At 49.7% G+C, this 14,487-nt stretch overlaps 6 protein-coding genes across 6 annotated transcripts; 4 read left to right on the top strand and 2 right to left on the bottom strand.

Moving 5' to 3' along the window:
* Positions 1-81: 81 nt before the first annotated feature.
* On the top strand, positions 82-1,769 carry N7446_001637 (uncharacterized protein). The gene is made up of 3 exons (XM_058510386.1): positions 82-424; positions 487-705; positions 758-1,769. Exons 1-3 carry the CDS (start codon positions 202-204, stop codon positions 1,519-1,521), a joined length of 1,206 nt encoding a protein of 401 aa, XP_058375922.1. The 5' UTR covers positions 82-201; the 3' UTR covers positions 1,522-1,769.
* Positions 1,770-2,527: 758 nt separating this feature from the next.
* N7446_001636 (putative cyclopropane-fatty-acyl-phospholipid synthase) lies at positions 2,528-4,198 on the top strand (the record flags this gene model as incomplete). The annotated part of the gene is made up of 3 exons (XM_058510385.1): positions 2,528-2,635; positions 2,701-3,187; positions 3,240-4,198. 3 exons carry the CDS (start codon positions 2,528-2,530, stop codon positions 4,196-4,198), a joined length of 1,554 nt encoding a protein of 517 aa, XP_058375921.1.
* A 1,288-nt stretch (positions 4,199-5,486) lies between these two features.
* On the bottom strand, positions 5,487-6,878 carry N7446_001635 (uncharacterized protein; the record flags this gene model as incomplete). Its single annotated transcript, XM_058510384.1, has 4 exons — positions 5,487-5,526; positions 5,944-6,417; positions 6,469-6,718; positions 6,770-6,878. The coding sequence occupies 4 exons, from the start codon at positions 6,876-6,878 to the stop codon at positions 5,487-5,489; spliced, it is 873 nt and encodes a 290-aa protein (XP_058375920.1).
* A 652-nt stretch (positions 6,879-7,530) lies between these two features.
* On the top strand, positions 7,531-9,741 carry N7446_001634 (aromatic amino acid ammonia-lyase; the record flags this gene model as incomplete). The annotated part of the gene is made up of 2 exons (XM_058510383.1): positions 7,531-7,741; positions 7,797-9,741. Exons 1-2 carry the CDS (start codon positions 7,569-7,571, stop codon positions 9,739-9,741), a joined length of 2,118 nt encoding a protein of 705 aa, XP_058375919.1. The 5' UTR covers positions 7,531-7,568.
* Positions 9,742-9,892: 151 nt separating this feature from the next.
* On the bottom strand, positions 9,893-12,589 carry N7446_001633 (EXS domain-containing protein). Its single transcript, XM_058510382.1, has 5 exons — positions 12,062-12,589; positions 11,963-12,012; positions 11,191-11,876; positions 10,825-11,141; positions 9,893-10,730 (listed from the first exon to the last, which is right to left on the bottom strand). The coding sequence occupies exons 1-5, from the start codon at positions 12,144-12,146 to the stop codon at positions 10,657-10,659; spliced, it is 1,212 nt and encodes a 403-aa protein (XP_058375918.1). The 5' UTR covers positions 12,147-12,589; the 3' UTR covers positions 9,893-10,656.
* Positions 12,590-12,873: 284 nt separating this feature from the next.
* Positions 12,874-14,001, top strand: pex10 (ubiquitin-protein ligase peroxin 10; the record flags this gene model as incomplete). Its single annotated transcript, XM_058510381.1, has 1 exon — positions 12,874-14,001. The coding sequence occupies one exon, from the start codon at positions 12,874-12,876 to the stop codon at positions 13,999-14,001; it is 1,128 nt and encodes a 375-aa protein (XP_058375917.1).
* Positions 14,002-14,487: the final 486 nt, after the last annotated feature.

Here is a 14,487-nt window from a genome sequence, read left to right as displayed (position 1 = left end):
TGTACCAACAGTGCTGTGTACGGTCACTCCACTTCGGCTTTCAGCCACTCACCGCCTCGGGATCGCCGCGTCTCCACGGGCAACCACTCGACAACACCTGCATCTAGAACTCGTTCGGGCGTTTGACCACTTTACACGCTACCAGACGCGACTTATCCTTTGGAGATAGTGCATGAGAAACTTCAGCTTCAACTCGCCGCCATGTTGGCTCTTCGAGACCAAGAGAACTTGATAAACACCCACCAGACCGCCGCGGCCGCCAAGCCCTTGAATCAAAGCAAGCAGCTGGCACCCAAGACTCCAGGCAAAGGACCACTCAAGGTACCGTTGAACGATGAAAACAATGCCATAGTGTTTGGAAAGGGCACCGGAAAGGCCAAGGAGAATGGAAAGCCAGGCAAGGACGCGTTTGTTACGCCGATGGGTACGAGAACTTCACCTCGAGGAATTGATTGGACTATAGCTGACTTGATTGCGCACTGAAAGTGAAGAACCGCGCTCCTCTGGGTGCTAAAACAACCAATCTCAAAACCAAGAACAACCAGACGCCTGCTCCATTCGGTACCATCAAGACAAACAGAAGACAGTCGACCGCCCAGAAAAAGAAGGCCGCTCCAGTGGTACACCAAGCCCAACCCAAGGTCCACAGGGACTCTACTGTTGATGATATTCCCGACATTGAATATATGCCCCCTAAGCCCAGAGGTATGTCATGATTGGAGCTGCCAGTGTAGAAGGGTGTTCTAACAAGCTATAGATCTCCCGGATCTTCCAGATGACGTAACGTACGATACAACATTCCCTCAATTTCGACCCAAAAACAGGGCCTTGGGCTTGGAGAGTGTGTACGGCAAGCAGCAAGTCGGCAGTGATGGACTGACAGCGAAGCAACGCAAGTTCAAGGAGGATTCAGCCAAGTGTGACAAGATGGTGGATGAGATGATTCTGAAGCAACTCGAGGGTGTTAGTTTCGAAGGCTCGGGCGACAGTGAGTCCGCAAAGGCAACTGGGCGGCAGACCACGCGCTCGAAGGCACCTTTTACTACCCGACATAGTCGCAATATCTCTTCCCTTCGATCTCGCGAGGCAGCTGCTGCCCTTGCAGCACCTCAGCCAACTGCGGCTCCTCGGGTGGCCCCGGCCCCTAAGCCACGTTTGGGACTGGGATCGTCCCTGCTCATGCCTAAGAGACAGACCAGAGCCCCGACCAATCCCTCTTCCATGCGCAACACTGCTGCCGCCGTCAACTCCAACACCACTGTTGGATATTCCAAGGGTAGGAGTGTTTCGTCCACCATTCGAGAGAAGAATGCCGAAGCACAAAAGACCTCAAGCTCTGAGGCTTTGTCTCCTGAAACCTACATGCAGCTGTACGGACCGCCTCCGCTGGACTCAGATATGTGGACTCGCTGCAAAGCTGCTGGATGCTTTGACACGCCAGCGGAGACTTCCCAGGAACTCGAATCACTGCCGACTTTTGACGAGGATGAGGAGGCCCAGAGTTTCCAGCTCACTCTGTAGGAGATCTTGAGATAAGAGAAATTATGCAACTTTACTACTGTATGTTATTGTCTTTTTATCGGCGTGAAGCTCGGGGTCAAGCGACAAGCCGAAGGGTCTGGAAATGAATGTCACTGTATGAGTTTCGAGCCGCGGATCATCATGTTTCAGAAGTCTCCCGAGGTCCACTTAATCATCTGCCAAGGCACAGGGACCACGTAGACAGTACCGCACTGAGTACGGAGTGAAGGATACACCGTTAAATGAAGTATTTGATTATTCAAATTCGGATTGCATGATTTTTTTTTTTCCATCGAGGACCTGTTCAATATGTTGTGATAGTCACTCAAGAGAGAGAGAATACGAAGATACCTGATCCAAGCGAACCTTCAGGTTCTCCAGCTGGCTCTCGTTAATAACCAGATGGTTTTCATCGCCCAAGTCCTCCACTATGTAGACATGTCTCTCTTCACCATACTTTAGATTATGGCCTTAGATCGAGGGAACACACTCGATCAGCAACCTTGCCAAGGCGCATAATGTTAGTCTCGAGTGTAGCGAGGTGAGGTCCGCCCAGAGTAGACATGAAGCTGTCACTAATCCTCGAACTGCGCGGGGCGTGATAGGCAAGTGTGAAATGATTGGAGAAGCAGAGCTCGGAAAGGCAAGGGAGCAAAAGCCTCCTACCGCAGATCCGAAATTTCGGCCTACCTAGATATATTGGGAGTACCTGTAAACTTAACAGGAAATTCAGTATGTTCGTATATCCAAAACTATTTAAAAGAATCCCATTGTTCTGTGCTTCAGGGCTTAGAGGCCTTACGTCAGTGTCTGCAGTAGCGTAACTAACATTGTGTACCTGGACGGTACCAACTCCTCAGCTTACCCACGCACGTAACGCTAGGTACCAATCAGGTACTTCCAGGTACCTTGGTCTAGCTCACACCGCCCCCAGAACTGCCCATCTTCTTATTTACTCTGTGGCCTCTCCTTTTCCCTTCCCACTCCTCTCAATTGACGCCTAGCCATGACGACCATTCATCCGGACTCCACTGAGGAGTTCGAGTTTATTCAGACTCCGGCTGCCCCCGAGCAGACCAAGCCTGCCTTCGATTGCGGTGTACCAACCACCCTGGTAAGTCCACCGAGCTACCTATGTTGCATGAGTCCAGGACCTAATTTGCTCTGTTTGCTCTCTAGTACCCGGCCATTAAAAATGCTCCTGTTCCCGCCGACTCGCCCGGCAGCGACAGCTTCTCCAATGGCTTGATGATCTTCCTGGTCATCGTGGTGCCCTGGTGGCTGGCCCGCCAGGTTGGTGGAGGTTTCTACACCACCATCTTCTTCGCTATCTTCACCACCATCCCCGTCCTGATGGCCTTCTGGACCGTCTCTTCCTCCGTTTCTCCTCGCAAGACTGAGAAGGCCAAGTACTGTGGCCGCCCCGTCGAGCACTACCTGCACTTCCACAGCGAGCATGACCGCGCCACTTACCGCGGCAAGAGCAAGATCCCCATGGAGGTCTTCTACGAGAAGTACTTCAATGGCGAGGTTGACTTCAAGGGTGATGCCCTTGAGTGTCTCGAGTACCGTCACGACTGGGCCAACTTCAAGTTCACCATGGGTCTCTTCAAGCACTTCCTGTTTGGCTTCATCCCCGAGATGCTGATGCACACTCGTTCTCAGGGTAAGCCTATGCACGTCCGTTAGATTTACAGCAGTTCTAACTTGGTTCTTAGACGAGGAGCAGGTCCGTGACCACTACGACCGGGGTGATGACTTCTACGCTTGGTTCCTTGGTCCCCGCATGATCTACACCTCCGGTGTTATCAGTGATATCAACAAGGAGGAGACTCTTGAGGAGCTCCAGGATAACAAGCTGGCTATTGTCTGTGAGAAGATTGGCGTCAAGCCCGGTGACAAGGTCCTCGATCTCGGCTGTGGCTGGGGTACCCTTGCCAAGTACGCTTCCGCCCACTACGGTGCTCACGTTACTGGTATCACTCTTGGTCGTAACCAGACTGCCTGGGGTAACAACGGTCTCCGCAAGGCCGGTATTGAGGAGTCCCAGAGTCGCATTCTGTGCAGTGACTACCGCGATGCTCCCCGTGTTGAGGGTGGATACCAACAGATCACCTGTCTCGAGATGGCCGAGCACGTCGGTGTCCGCCACTTCTCTTCTTTCTTGTCCCAGGTTTATGACATGCTCGACGACAACGGTACTTTCTTCCTGCAGATCGCTGGTCTCCGCAAGTCTTGGCAGTACGAGGACCTGATCTGGGGTCTATTCATGAACAAGTACATCTTCCCCGGTGCCGACGCCAGTACCCCTCTCGGTTTCGTTGTGGACCGCCTCGAGGGTGCCGGCTTTGAGATCAAGGCCGTCGACACCATCGGAGTGCATTACTCTGCCACCCTCTGGCGCTGGTACCGGAACTGGATGGGCAACCGTGACAAGGTCGAGGCCAAGTACGGCAAGCGCTGGTTCCGCATCTGGGAGTACTTCCTTGCTGCCTCTACCATCACCTCCCGCCAGGGTGGTGCCACCTGCTGGCAGCTCACCCTTGTCAAGAACATCAACTCCACCCACCGCGTTGATGGTATTGCCACCCAGCATGGTCTCACCGGCGCTCGCCAGAACGCCATTGACCGCGCTGGTACCCTCCCCAAGGCCCACATCATCAAGAAGGACCTGTAAAGGTCTGAGCATCGTATCATGCTTTGATGCTTCTTTGAAGGCTACTAGATCCATTCGATTTGGTATGCTTTCACCTGAACAAACAATGGCAATGTATAGATGTAGTTCATGTATGGGTGTGTGGACACTTCAAAAAGTTAAGACATGCATGATATGAGCAAGACGATATGATATGGATGTGAAGTGAGAGCAGAAGCAGAAGCGAACGATTGATTATCAGAATCAAAAAGCACTGGAGGCAGATGGAACAGAAAGAAAGACACGGATATGTTATAGGCCCATTTGGCTGGTCCGCCTTAGTATTTTATCTGTGGCTGTGTGTCTCTTTCTCTTCTATCTTACCCAGTCGAGGGGCTCTACACGAAGTCAACGAGTCTGTCTTTGTGGAATTTTTTTTTGTAGATGTCAATGGATGAATTTTTCATTTTAGATCAACGAGACCTGTAGAAGCCTATACTGCTTACTGGTTCAAACAAAAAATTGTAGTCTGTAACCTGCTCTTAAATTTCATTGTTTTCAACGATGTGCTCTTACGATTACTTCTTACATCTTGAGACGCGAAGACCCACGACCGAATGCTGGTTAGCGTTGCCATTGTGTAAAGTTAGGGTTAGCGTCTCTTGGCGTGTTGTATAACATCACTACACTTGAATACGCCACTCCCGCCATCCCGTAATTATTCAGAAAATAAGAAGCCAGAAGAGATATTTTGATCAAGTTCATTCTATATATCTATATTTCCCGGATTTTATATCTATATCTTCAGTAGCTACACATCCTCTACCCGCTTCCTCACTTCCCAATACAAAACATAATAGCCCAACCACGAAGTAGAACAGGTACTCCCAACATCAAGACTTCACCAAAGGAACTGATCTTGCGAGATCCCTGCACTAGATGCAAGCTTCGCACAAATATCCTCAGCAACAACCCTATGGGATTTCTTACAGCTGAGCGTAATCTCAGGCTGGATAGGTGTCGGCGTAGCAACGCTACTAGCGGTGGTAGTGGTGGTAGTCGTATTCGTGGTGGTAGCCGCTTTAGTCGTAGTTGAAGTCGTAGTAATAAGATTCACGCCAACAATCGAGACACACACATAGTACCCCTTCCAGAGTCCCTTGCAGTCCATCCCAACAGCGGAGTTATAAGTGTAGGACTGTGACAGACTAATCCAGCTGTTATGTGCAATCGCGTTGCACTCGTTATTTTCTGTGACATGGTGGAATATATCGCAGTTGTCCACCATGCCGGTTAGGATCGGTGTGGGTGTTGCGATGCCGTTGGTTAGTTAGTTGCTGTCGCCGTTGTGGTACTGGTAGTGGTGGTAACTGCAGTAGATGTGGTCTAGTTCGTCGTTGCCGGTGAGCAATCTCCATTCAGAATATATTACAACAGGGGTCATAAATGTGTATACGGTGCCACGAAGTATTGAACAGCCTCTACACAAAAGCTGCAAAGTGAGTATACCGATTTATGGACTGTTTTCGCCCTATTCTGCCCTCCCTTTTTCACCTCTTTTTGGTCATTTTCGAATGCCTCAGATCAATCATGTAAGATTGTATAAAGGTAGGGTGTGAAAAGACTTATGGTCTATGACTGTGTCACCTTGCTTACTTTATAACGCATCATAGGTCGGCAAAATAGGAGTCCACTCGCTGGTAATACCGAAAGCATTGAGATATGCAAGACTACCATCACGCTCCGTCCGCACACTTTGTACCACACCTTTTGTGTCAAGAACAAACCCATACTGGCAGAATATTCCAGCCATTTTCGCAACGCGGATCAAGTACATATCCGCGTTGGAGACATTTTTGGCTTCTCCCTGAAAGGTTTTCCAGAAGAGGTTCTCAAGTTCGCGGTGATCATCGTAGTAATGCCACCCCTCTGAATCCATCCAGCCCAAAACATTCTCAAGTCCATATAGCGCGAATCCAAAAGGTAGAATCCTTGATTCCGCCCAGTCGACAATTCCTGTTATATTTCCAGTTTCGGGACTGATGAGTACATTCATCATGTTAAGGTCCCCATGGCTTAGAATGAAAGGGAGAGTAGCAAAGAGAGACGGGAGCTCCTTGCGGACTCTATTTATGTTCGGCGAAAAGCGGGATGGTAGGTCTCGAGCAAGAAGATCGAAATTGGACTGGAAGTCTGCAAGTAAAATGGTGGTGTCAGCTGAGGATGGTCGTTGATCGTTGTTCCATGATTGTGCAAAGAACCTATTTTACAATGTCAGCTCGTGCAGATAATTGCCACGAATTCGCTAGTACCTTGCAAGGTCCATGACCGTATTACGCTGTCGAAATAAGTCGTCAGGTTGAATGCCAACCATGATGTGAGGGATCCCTGAGAGATTCTCCATCTCGTAAATATGCAGCGGCCGTGAATCACCCAACGTGCCAAGATACCTGCAGCTAGCCACGAACTCAGGATGGACTGCCTTGGCAAGACAGATGTGTTCCATATCAATGGTAGAATCCGCATCTCGAAATTGGAGGATCTTTTGCTTCTCAGATCCCGCTGTCACGGTATAGCTGCATACACCTTGCATTTGCAACGGAATCGACACACCGCCAGTGCGAGAAAAGACGTAACCGTCACATTGCTGTCTAGTCACAGTACTGTTCGATGTGAAGAAGGCATCGATCGCGCTATCAAGGCTGTAAATATCATACGTCATCACTGTGGTAGTGGGATAACATGAGGCAAGAGATGAGTGAGAATAAAGAATAATAGTGAATCAACAGCCTGGATTCGCTCACCGCCATATTAACACTGCAACAAGCCCTATTGGTTTGTCAAGACTTTGCCATAGCTATCCTGCATTACATTAGTATAAAACTCTATATAAGTTCACCTCCAGGGCTATCTCAGTCAGCTTACTCTGAACATTGGATTGGCCGAACACCTGCGTGGTTGACACCTAGGCAGCATATGCCAAGTACATGTACGCTGCGCCCGGTCAGCATCACATGCGCTGGGCTTGAAGTACATCGCCGCACAATCAGCTACACTGAGTCTACGAAGTGGACATAGTGGAGTCAAGCGCGACTGGCATGGACCATGATGAAAAATTCACTATGTAACACTGCCTGGGCTGATAGGCATGTCTCAGATGGTGATCCATATATGTAGTACAGTAATAGTGTTTTGAAATTCTGCTGAAGTCATCAAAAGGAGCATAGATCGTCTTGAAAAGAGCCTCTGGGGCTTTGAGTTGAAAATAGTTTTGTTGGGATGATGTAGGGCTTGGTCCACGTGGGATCCACAGTTACATCACATTTAGTAGATCGATCTTAGCGTGTAAGATCGGATCTTCTCATCATTTAGTACACCCTCTCAAGTTTCTTTTCTTCTTTAAATTGGCGACATGTACGACAAAACAGATCAAGGTCTGCAGAAGTACTTGACTGATCGGGCATTGGGTCTTACCCACATGACCCTATCAAGCTCGGTGCAATTCAACAAGATGGTTCAGGGGAAGGAACAGATAATTGTTGATGGACAGTCCCTTGATATAGGCTCCGTCTTCGCAGTTGCAAGGTATGTTGATCCTCGGATATCTCGCCCTTTTGGCGTCTTAACTAACCTCCAACAGATGCCATGTGGAACCATATCTCACAGATGATCAGAAAGTCTTAGCCTGTGTTAATCAGAGCATTGACTTCCTAACCCAAGAGCTGAAGGCCGGCCATACTGTCTATGGCGTCACAACTGGATTCGGTGGCAGCGCCAATACCCGCACTGCTGACTATGAGACATTGCAAAAGGCATTGATTCAGCACCATAACAGCGCGGTGGCATTTCCTTATCCTGGCAGTCAGACTCCCAACCGTGAAAACACAACTTTGGATGACCTGAAGAGCCATGTCATGCCCGCATCCACTGTCCGAGCAGCAATGCTAACTCGATGCAACTCTCTCTTGCGTGGTCACTCATCCGTTCGAGTTGAGGTTATCGAAAACATCATTGCACTTCTGGCGAACGATATGACCCCAGTTGTCCCCCTGCGCGGTAGCATTTCAGCTTCTGGTGACCTCACGCCCTTGGCATACATTGCCGGTGCACTGGAAGGGAACCCCGATATCTTGATTCAGCGTCCCACAGCCAATGGCTATGAAAAGGTTCCATCCAACAAAGCCTTAAATGAAGCCGGTCTCAAAGCTCTCACTTTTGGACCAAAAGAAGGATTGGGATTGCTGAATGGAACAGCCTTCAGTTCCGGTTCCGCCAGCCTGGTGATGTTCGAAGCAAACCAGCTGGTCCTCTTGTCTCAAGCACTGACAGCCATGGGTACCGAGGCAATGATGGGTAACCGCCGCAACTACCATTCTTTCATTTCCGAAGTCCGCCCTCACAGCGGCCAGAGCGAAGCTGCTGCCAACATCTTCGATCATCTAGAAGGATCAAAGCTAGCAATCGACGAAGGCCCCGGCGGAGAAGCCAAACTCGCCCAGGATCGGTATGCCTGGCGCACCGCACCACAGTGGATTGGCCCCCAATTGGAGAATATGAAATTGGCTGCTGAGCAGTTGCAATGTGAGCTTAACTCCACGACAGATAACCCCCTCGTCGACCCTCCCAACGAGGAAATCTACCATGGTGGAAACTTCCAGGCCGTCTCTGTCACGTCGGCCATGGAAAAGACCATGTCAGCTATGCAGATGCTAGGAAAGATGTTCTTTGCGCAGTGCTCTGAACTGATTAATCCTATGCTGAGCAATGGATTGCCACCAAACCTGTGTTTCGATGATCCGAACATCTCATTCGCTTTTAAGGGTGTCGACATCAACATGGCTGCGTATATGTCTGAGTTGGCGTATCTCGCTCATCCGGTTACGAACTATGTTCAAAGTGCTGAGATGCACAATCAGGGTCTCAACTCTCTGGCATTTATCGCTAGTCGCTACGCTGGCGATACCGTTGAGTTGCTTTCACTCATGACCGCAACATACCTCTACGTCATCTGTCAAGCTCTTGATCTACGTGCATTGCATCTAGAGTTTATCAGTACGGCCCGACCAAAGGTTGACGAAATCACGAGGGAGCTTATCAACTCAGAGAGTCGAGGCACGTCAATTGAAGGTTCTCAGAAGGGTGTGTGGGATGTATTGATGGACCAGTGGGCACAGAACAGCTCCAAGAACCTGCCTGAGCGTAGCTCAACGACCGTGGCTTCATCCCTCGGGCAAGTCCTGCACTTCGTCGGTGTAAACAGCCTCATGGACAACCCTCAGCAGTGGATGCAACAAGTGGATGATATCCTGGTTGGGTCTTATGCGGGCACAGTGAAGCAGTTCTTGACTGAAACTACCACGAAACAGTATCTTGGTACTTCATCAAAGATCCTGTATGAGTTCGTTCGAGAAACTCTAGCAGTCCCCATGCATCGCGGAGTTATTGACCACCCAACTTATGACTCTGGCGAGCAGGCTTCGGAGAAGAAGACTATCGGGTCGAATATTGCTCAAGTCTATACTGCCTTGCGCGGTGGGAAGTTTATGGATGTTCTATTGAGATGCCATGCAGTTGCTGGCAACTGATCTGTTATTGGATGTTTTAGCTTTCGGGTGCGATAATACCTTTGGGCGGTTTCAATGTAGATGCTTTTCCATGCTTCCTTCACCATGTAGTGCCGTCAAGATGGATACCCAATTAGATTGCTATCATTGTTTCTGGAGGCAGAGCCGAACTCGATAGTCCCATATCAATTTGTACGCACAGGAAATGATGTTCTTAGATGTCCTTTTTTTTCAATGGATTTGAGCCAGGTCTGTCCCGAACGAACGGGCCGTATTCAAATCTTGATCATTATAGTCGCTCATCATTAGGTAGAACCCAAAAAATCTATATAATAGATGTCACCACTGGACTCTCTAGCAGCCAAGCTCCGGGAAGAACTCCAGAAAAAGAATAAGAAAAGGGAAGGATAAGAGATTCGATCCGATAGATGTGGTATATGTTATAAAAAGAGACAGAAAAGGCAAGGGTAGATGCAGACGTCAGACCAGGGCGATCCTAGGAAGATATTTATACAAGGAAGAGGATCAGGCGCAGTAGACAGAAAACGACCAGGAAAAAAACCACATGATGCTTGCCGCGAGGGCGGATTCCAAAATCGAACACCAAAATCCATGAGCTGACTGTGAAACCACAGCCTCAAATGAGTCCAAGGAAACTGAAAGTCGTGTAGTGCAAAGAACACACGTCTGAAATGAATGAAAACTATAGGCGTACAGGGCGTTGGATAAAATAGTTCCACGCGCGGAAAGAAAGCCAAACCTAGGCCTCATCTATCGCTGTTCTAGCATTGGGTGGGTTGGGGGATATGCGGGTGGTAAGGAGAGCATCTATGCTCTTGAAAATCAACCGTTGTGATAGGTTGAAAGCGGGGATTCTGTGTCTCATTCTCGTTCCATGTCGCCTGAAGGTGCGTTCGTAGGCGAATATAAACAAATTTAGTCCGCGTCGAACTTGTGGTTGTACTCGCCAAGGAGAACATCTTCAGGTCCAGGGCCATGGGTATTCCGAACTGTTTCGAGTGTCAGTGGCCATGTTCTAACGCTGAGGCAATAATGTCTGGGCTACACCAGTTCGATGCGGGGCGAGGGCACGGGAAAACATACTCCATTCGGCTTCGGTTCGGAAGAACACCCACATCCAGCGGCGTGCAACTTCGAGGAACATCAATATCCATAGGCCGCTCTCGGTTTCTGGGATCCAGCCGAAACCCGGGACAATGCGCCAAAGCCATGAGAAACGAAGTGCTAGGTCCGCAATGATGACGTAGTGGTATAACTTGTCGGATGAGAAGTAGCGGTAACGGCGGAGTCCATACGGGTGGTCGTTATCGAGTCGTTCCGGGGAGAAGAGGGTCATATCCCAATCCTTGACAACATCCCACCAGAATGAGTATGCGGAGTTGATAAAAGAGACGATGAACCTGCGGGGTGTTAGCAAGGGGTAAACGAAGCGGAGGATCAAATTCTTACAAGAGGCGCATCATGCTCATCTCGCTGTATCCATGGAAATCCAAGGGGTTATAGTTGCGCATCTTGGAAGCCATCCAAATGACAGGGAACGCAGTAGCGTACTTGAGGGCGTTGGCCAGGTGCTGGTTACCCTTTTGTGTCTCTCTCCGGGTCGTAGTGCGTCGCGCACGCACATATTCGATCAAACACTGGCGGAAACGGATCAAGCTGGGAACCGCGATAATAATAGGGACGACGATTTCGCTGCCGCAGGCCCGGTTGGGTTTGGAGGTTGCGGCGAGGCCGTCGGTGAAGAACATGCAGAAGCTGACGTATAGGTCCCCCAGCACGCGAGCATAGCTAGTCAGGGCATCTGCCAGCAGAATATCACCAAACTTGCCATCTTGGGACTCAGCTAGACCACCGATACTGATCCGCTTGAGGGTAAGAAGGAATCGAATGCGGCCTGAACGAGATGCGCGGTTGAAGGGCCAAATCAGGATAACAAGGAGGATAATGAAAACGGACTGAGGGATCCAGTCGAGTCGTTCTACCAGTTCAGGGGACCGGCGGGTGGCGAGCCAAAAAACAACGAACCACAGGGTGAGGGGGATGGTGAAGAATGTCGCCAGGCGGTAGACGGCGGTGTGGTGCGGGCGTTGGGAGGAGGATGTGCGGCCAGGGTATTTGACGAGAGCAGGAACGTCCTGAAGGTCGAGGGTGGTTAGTTGAAACCGCACTGGACAGCACTGGAACGACCGGTGGGCTCCGCTGGACAGGAGACGTCACTTACAATGTTCGCTTTTGCCAAATATTGAAGATTCAGACCCCATCCCCAAAAACCTGCCCCTCCGTTAGTATCGGACTTCCAACACCAAAACGGATAACCTACCAGCAACCAGAAGCGCAGCTACCCGTAGTGGCAGTGGGAAGATCAACCCAAAGGCATCCAGTTGAGCATGTTGATCAGGACCCATTTTTCCATTGATCAGAGGGAAGACGAAGGCTGAAGAAACAACAAAGAGACCCCGTGGGGATAAACGAATGACTAGGGGCGAGTTCGGAAGTTGAGACTTTTTGCCAGTGAGGCCGCTTTCAGGGCAGTTTAATAAGCGGAGAGGGTAATGAGACGAGAACAATTCGCGCTGAGTGGACCAGGCAAGAGTCCACTGGTGGTCTGGAACTCCACAATGCGTCGGATTCGGTATAATTAGAAGCACATCTCAGGGGAGACTGAAGATCTTGAGCGCTGGATCGACATTCAGTGCCAATCAGAATAGCCCACAGAGGGGTGCCAGTTGTACTGTAAGTTGCTCTTTGCAAGTTAGTCACTAGTCGCCACTCGCCAGTTGTCAGTCACCAGTTCCAAGACAGGCACACAACAATAAGCTGAAGACCCTGAAATGGAGCCAAAAAAAAGGGGGATCCAATATAGAATCAGCCACTCGAGGGCTGCATTCGGCAGAATCCAGGTACCGCTTGTGGGACTCACGTAATAATACGGTAATTCAAGCCACGTGATGTCATATCAGGTGACATCCTTCCTCATCGGCCAAGTCATGTGACTATATACCGAGGCACATCCGACTCTGGGGAAGTCATCTCCACCTAGGCATGTCGGGGAATTGTACCTCGCCGTGAGGATGCCCCAAATCAGATAGCATACATAGTCACATTCCAACGTCAATCCCTCCATCTTCTATCATGGCCGACGACGACACCCACATTGCTCTGAGCCCGAGCTCTGCCCTCGGCTCATCCACCTCCCACTTCTACCCATTCGCAACATCCCCAGATGTCATCCGCTCCCACGAGAAGGATGCTTTCCTCACAAGCAGCCTAGTCCAACAATCCCAAGGCATCGTTCGAGCCCTACGCGGTGCCCGCTTCGCACACACCTACTCCGACGCCATCAAGCACCTCACCGAGCTCCTCTACTTCTCCCTAACAACTGCCATCGGCAACCGAACCCTCGGCGAGGAATACTGTGACCTGGTCCAACTAGAGGACGACACGCTCCAATTACCGTCTATCGGCAGACGCGTTGGATACATCCTCAGCAGCATCCTAGTACCGTGGACGCTACAGCGGATCCTACCCGCCCTTCGACAAAAGATCCGCAACAAGCTCGAGCGCAACATTGCCCGGGCACAGCTCCGGGCCGCGCAGCAGGCTGGCCTGCTGAACAAACCTACCTTTTCAAATACCCCCACTCAAAAGTCGTTCTTCACCAAGTTGCACCTGCAGCAGTATCTCCTTGAACATCTCGACTCTGTTACATCCGTGTCGCCCATTTACGCCTTAAGCATTGCGACCTTTTACTTCACAGGCTCGTATTATCATTTGTCGAAACGACTCTGGCGGCTGCGTTATGTGTTCACGAAAAAGATTGAGGAGAACGAGCAGCGCATCGGGTATGAAGTCCTAGGTGTCCTACTTGTTCTCCAGATCGCTGTGCAGGGATTCCTGCATACCCGCAAGCTGGCTGCTAGCATGAATGAGGACGAGGGTTCGTCTGCGGAGGGTGGTGAGTCTCGCTCAGAGGGCGGGGCGCTTATCTCTTCGATTCAGAATCCCTCGGCTATTCCTCTTCTTCCTGCTTCTGTGCCTCTATATGATCTGGATGAGGACCCCGGTGCTGTTTCATGGATTCCAGAGGGTCAGCAGAGGAAGTGTACATTGTGTCTGGAACAGTTCAAGGATCCTAGTGTGACGACCTGTGGACACGTTTTTTGCTGGATCTGTGTCCGTGACTGGGTTCGTGAGAAGCCTGAGTGTCCGCTCTGTCGACAGGAGGTTTTGTTATCGAAGGTTCTTCCTCTGAGAGGGTAATTTTGTGTTCGAGCAAATGAGCTAGAAGTGTATTTTCTGATCTTGATGCATATTTTGGAGATATCGGCATGGTCGATAGATGTTTATACACTTATTGTTGATAAATATATACCCCACTTGTAATCATTTCTCTTGACTCGTCTAATGGATTTATATTTTGAGATGCATCACATCCGACTGATATAGTTCAGCAGATATATATCCCATATCGAGACACACCACCCCTGATACTGTGTCCATTCATGTGGATGAGACGCGTTACACTCTCGCCACTATTGAGTATCGGGTACTAAACTTTGTGTGATGTCGCAGAAATATGTATTTTGCATGAACGAAGATCAACATTGGATATCGAACGAGAAAGATGCACGCTGGCAAAATGCAACATAAACAAAGCGCAACAGATCACAAAAGCAAGAGTGACATGGAACTATATGCGTAGAATCTTTTCCAAAGAGTGGTGAATAATTATGCAAATATATCCAG

This window comes from Penicillium canescens (genome assembly GCF_028828765.1).
Source record: "Penicillium canescens strain IBT 15451 chromosome Unknown utg000002l_segment0_segment0, whole genome shotgun sequence".
Lineage (NCBI taxonomy): Eukaryota > Fungi > Ascomycota > Eurotiomycetes > Eurotiales > Aspergillaceae > Penicillium > Penicillium canescens.
This window is presented reverse-complemented; position numbering and strand designations above follow the sequence as displayed.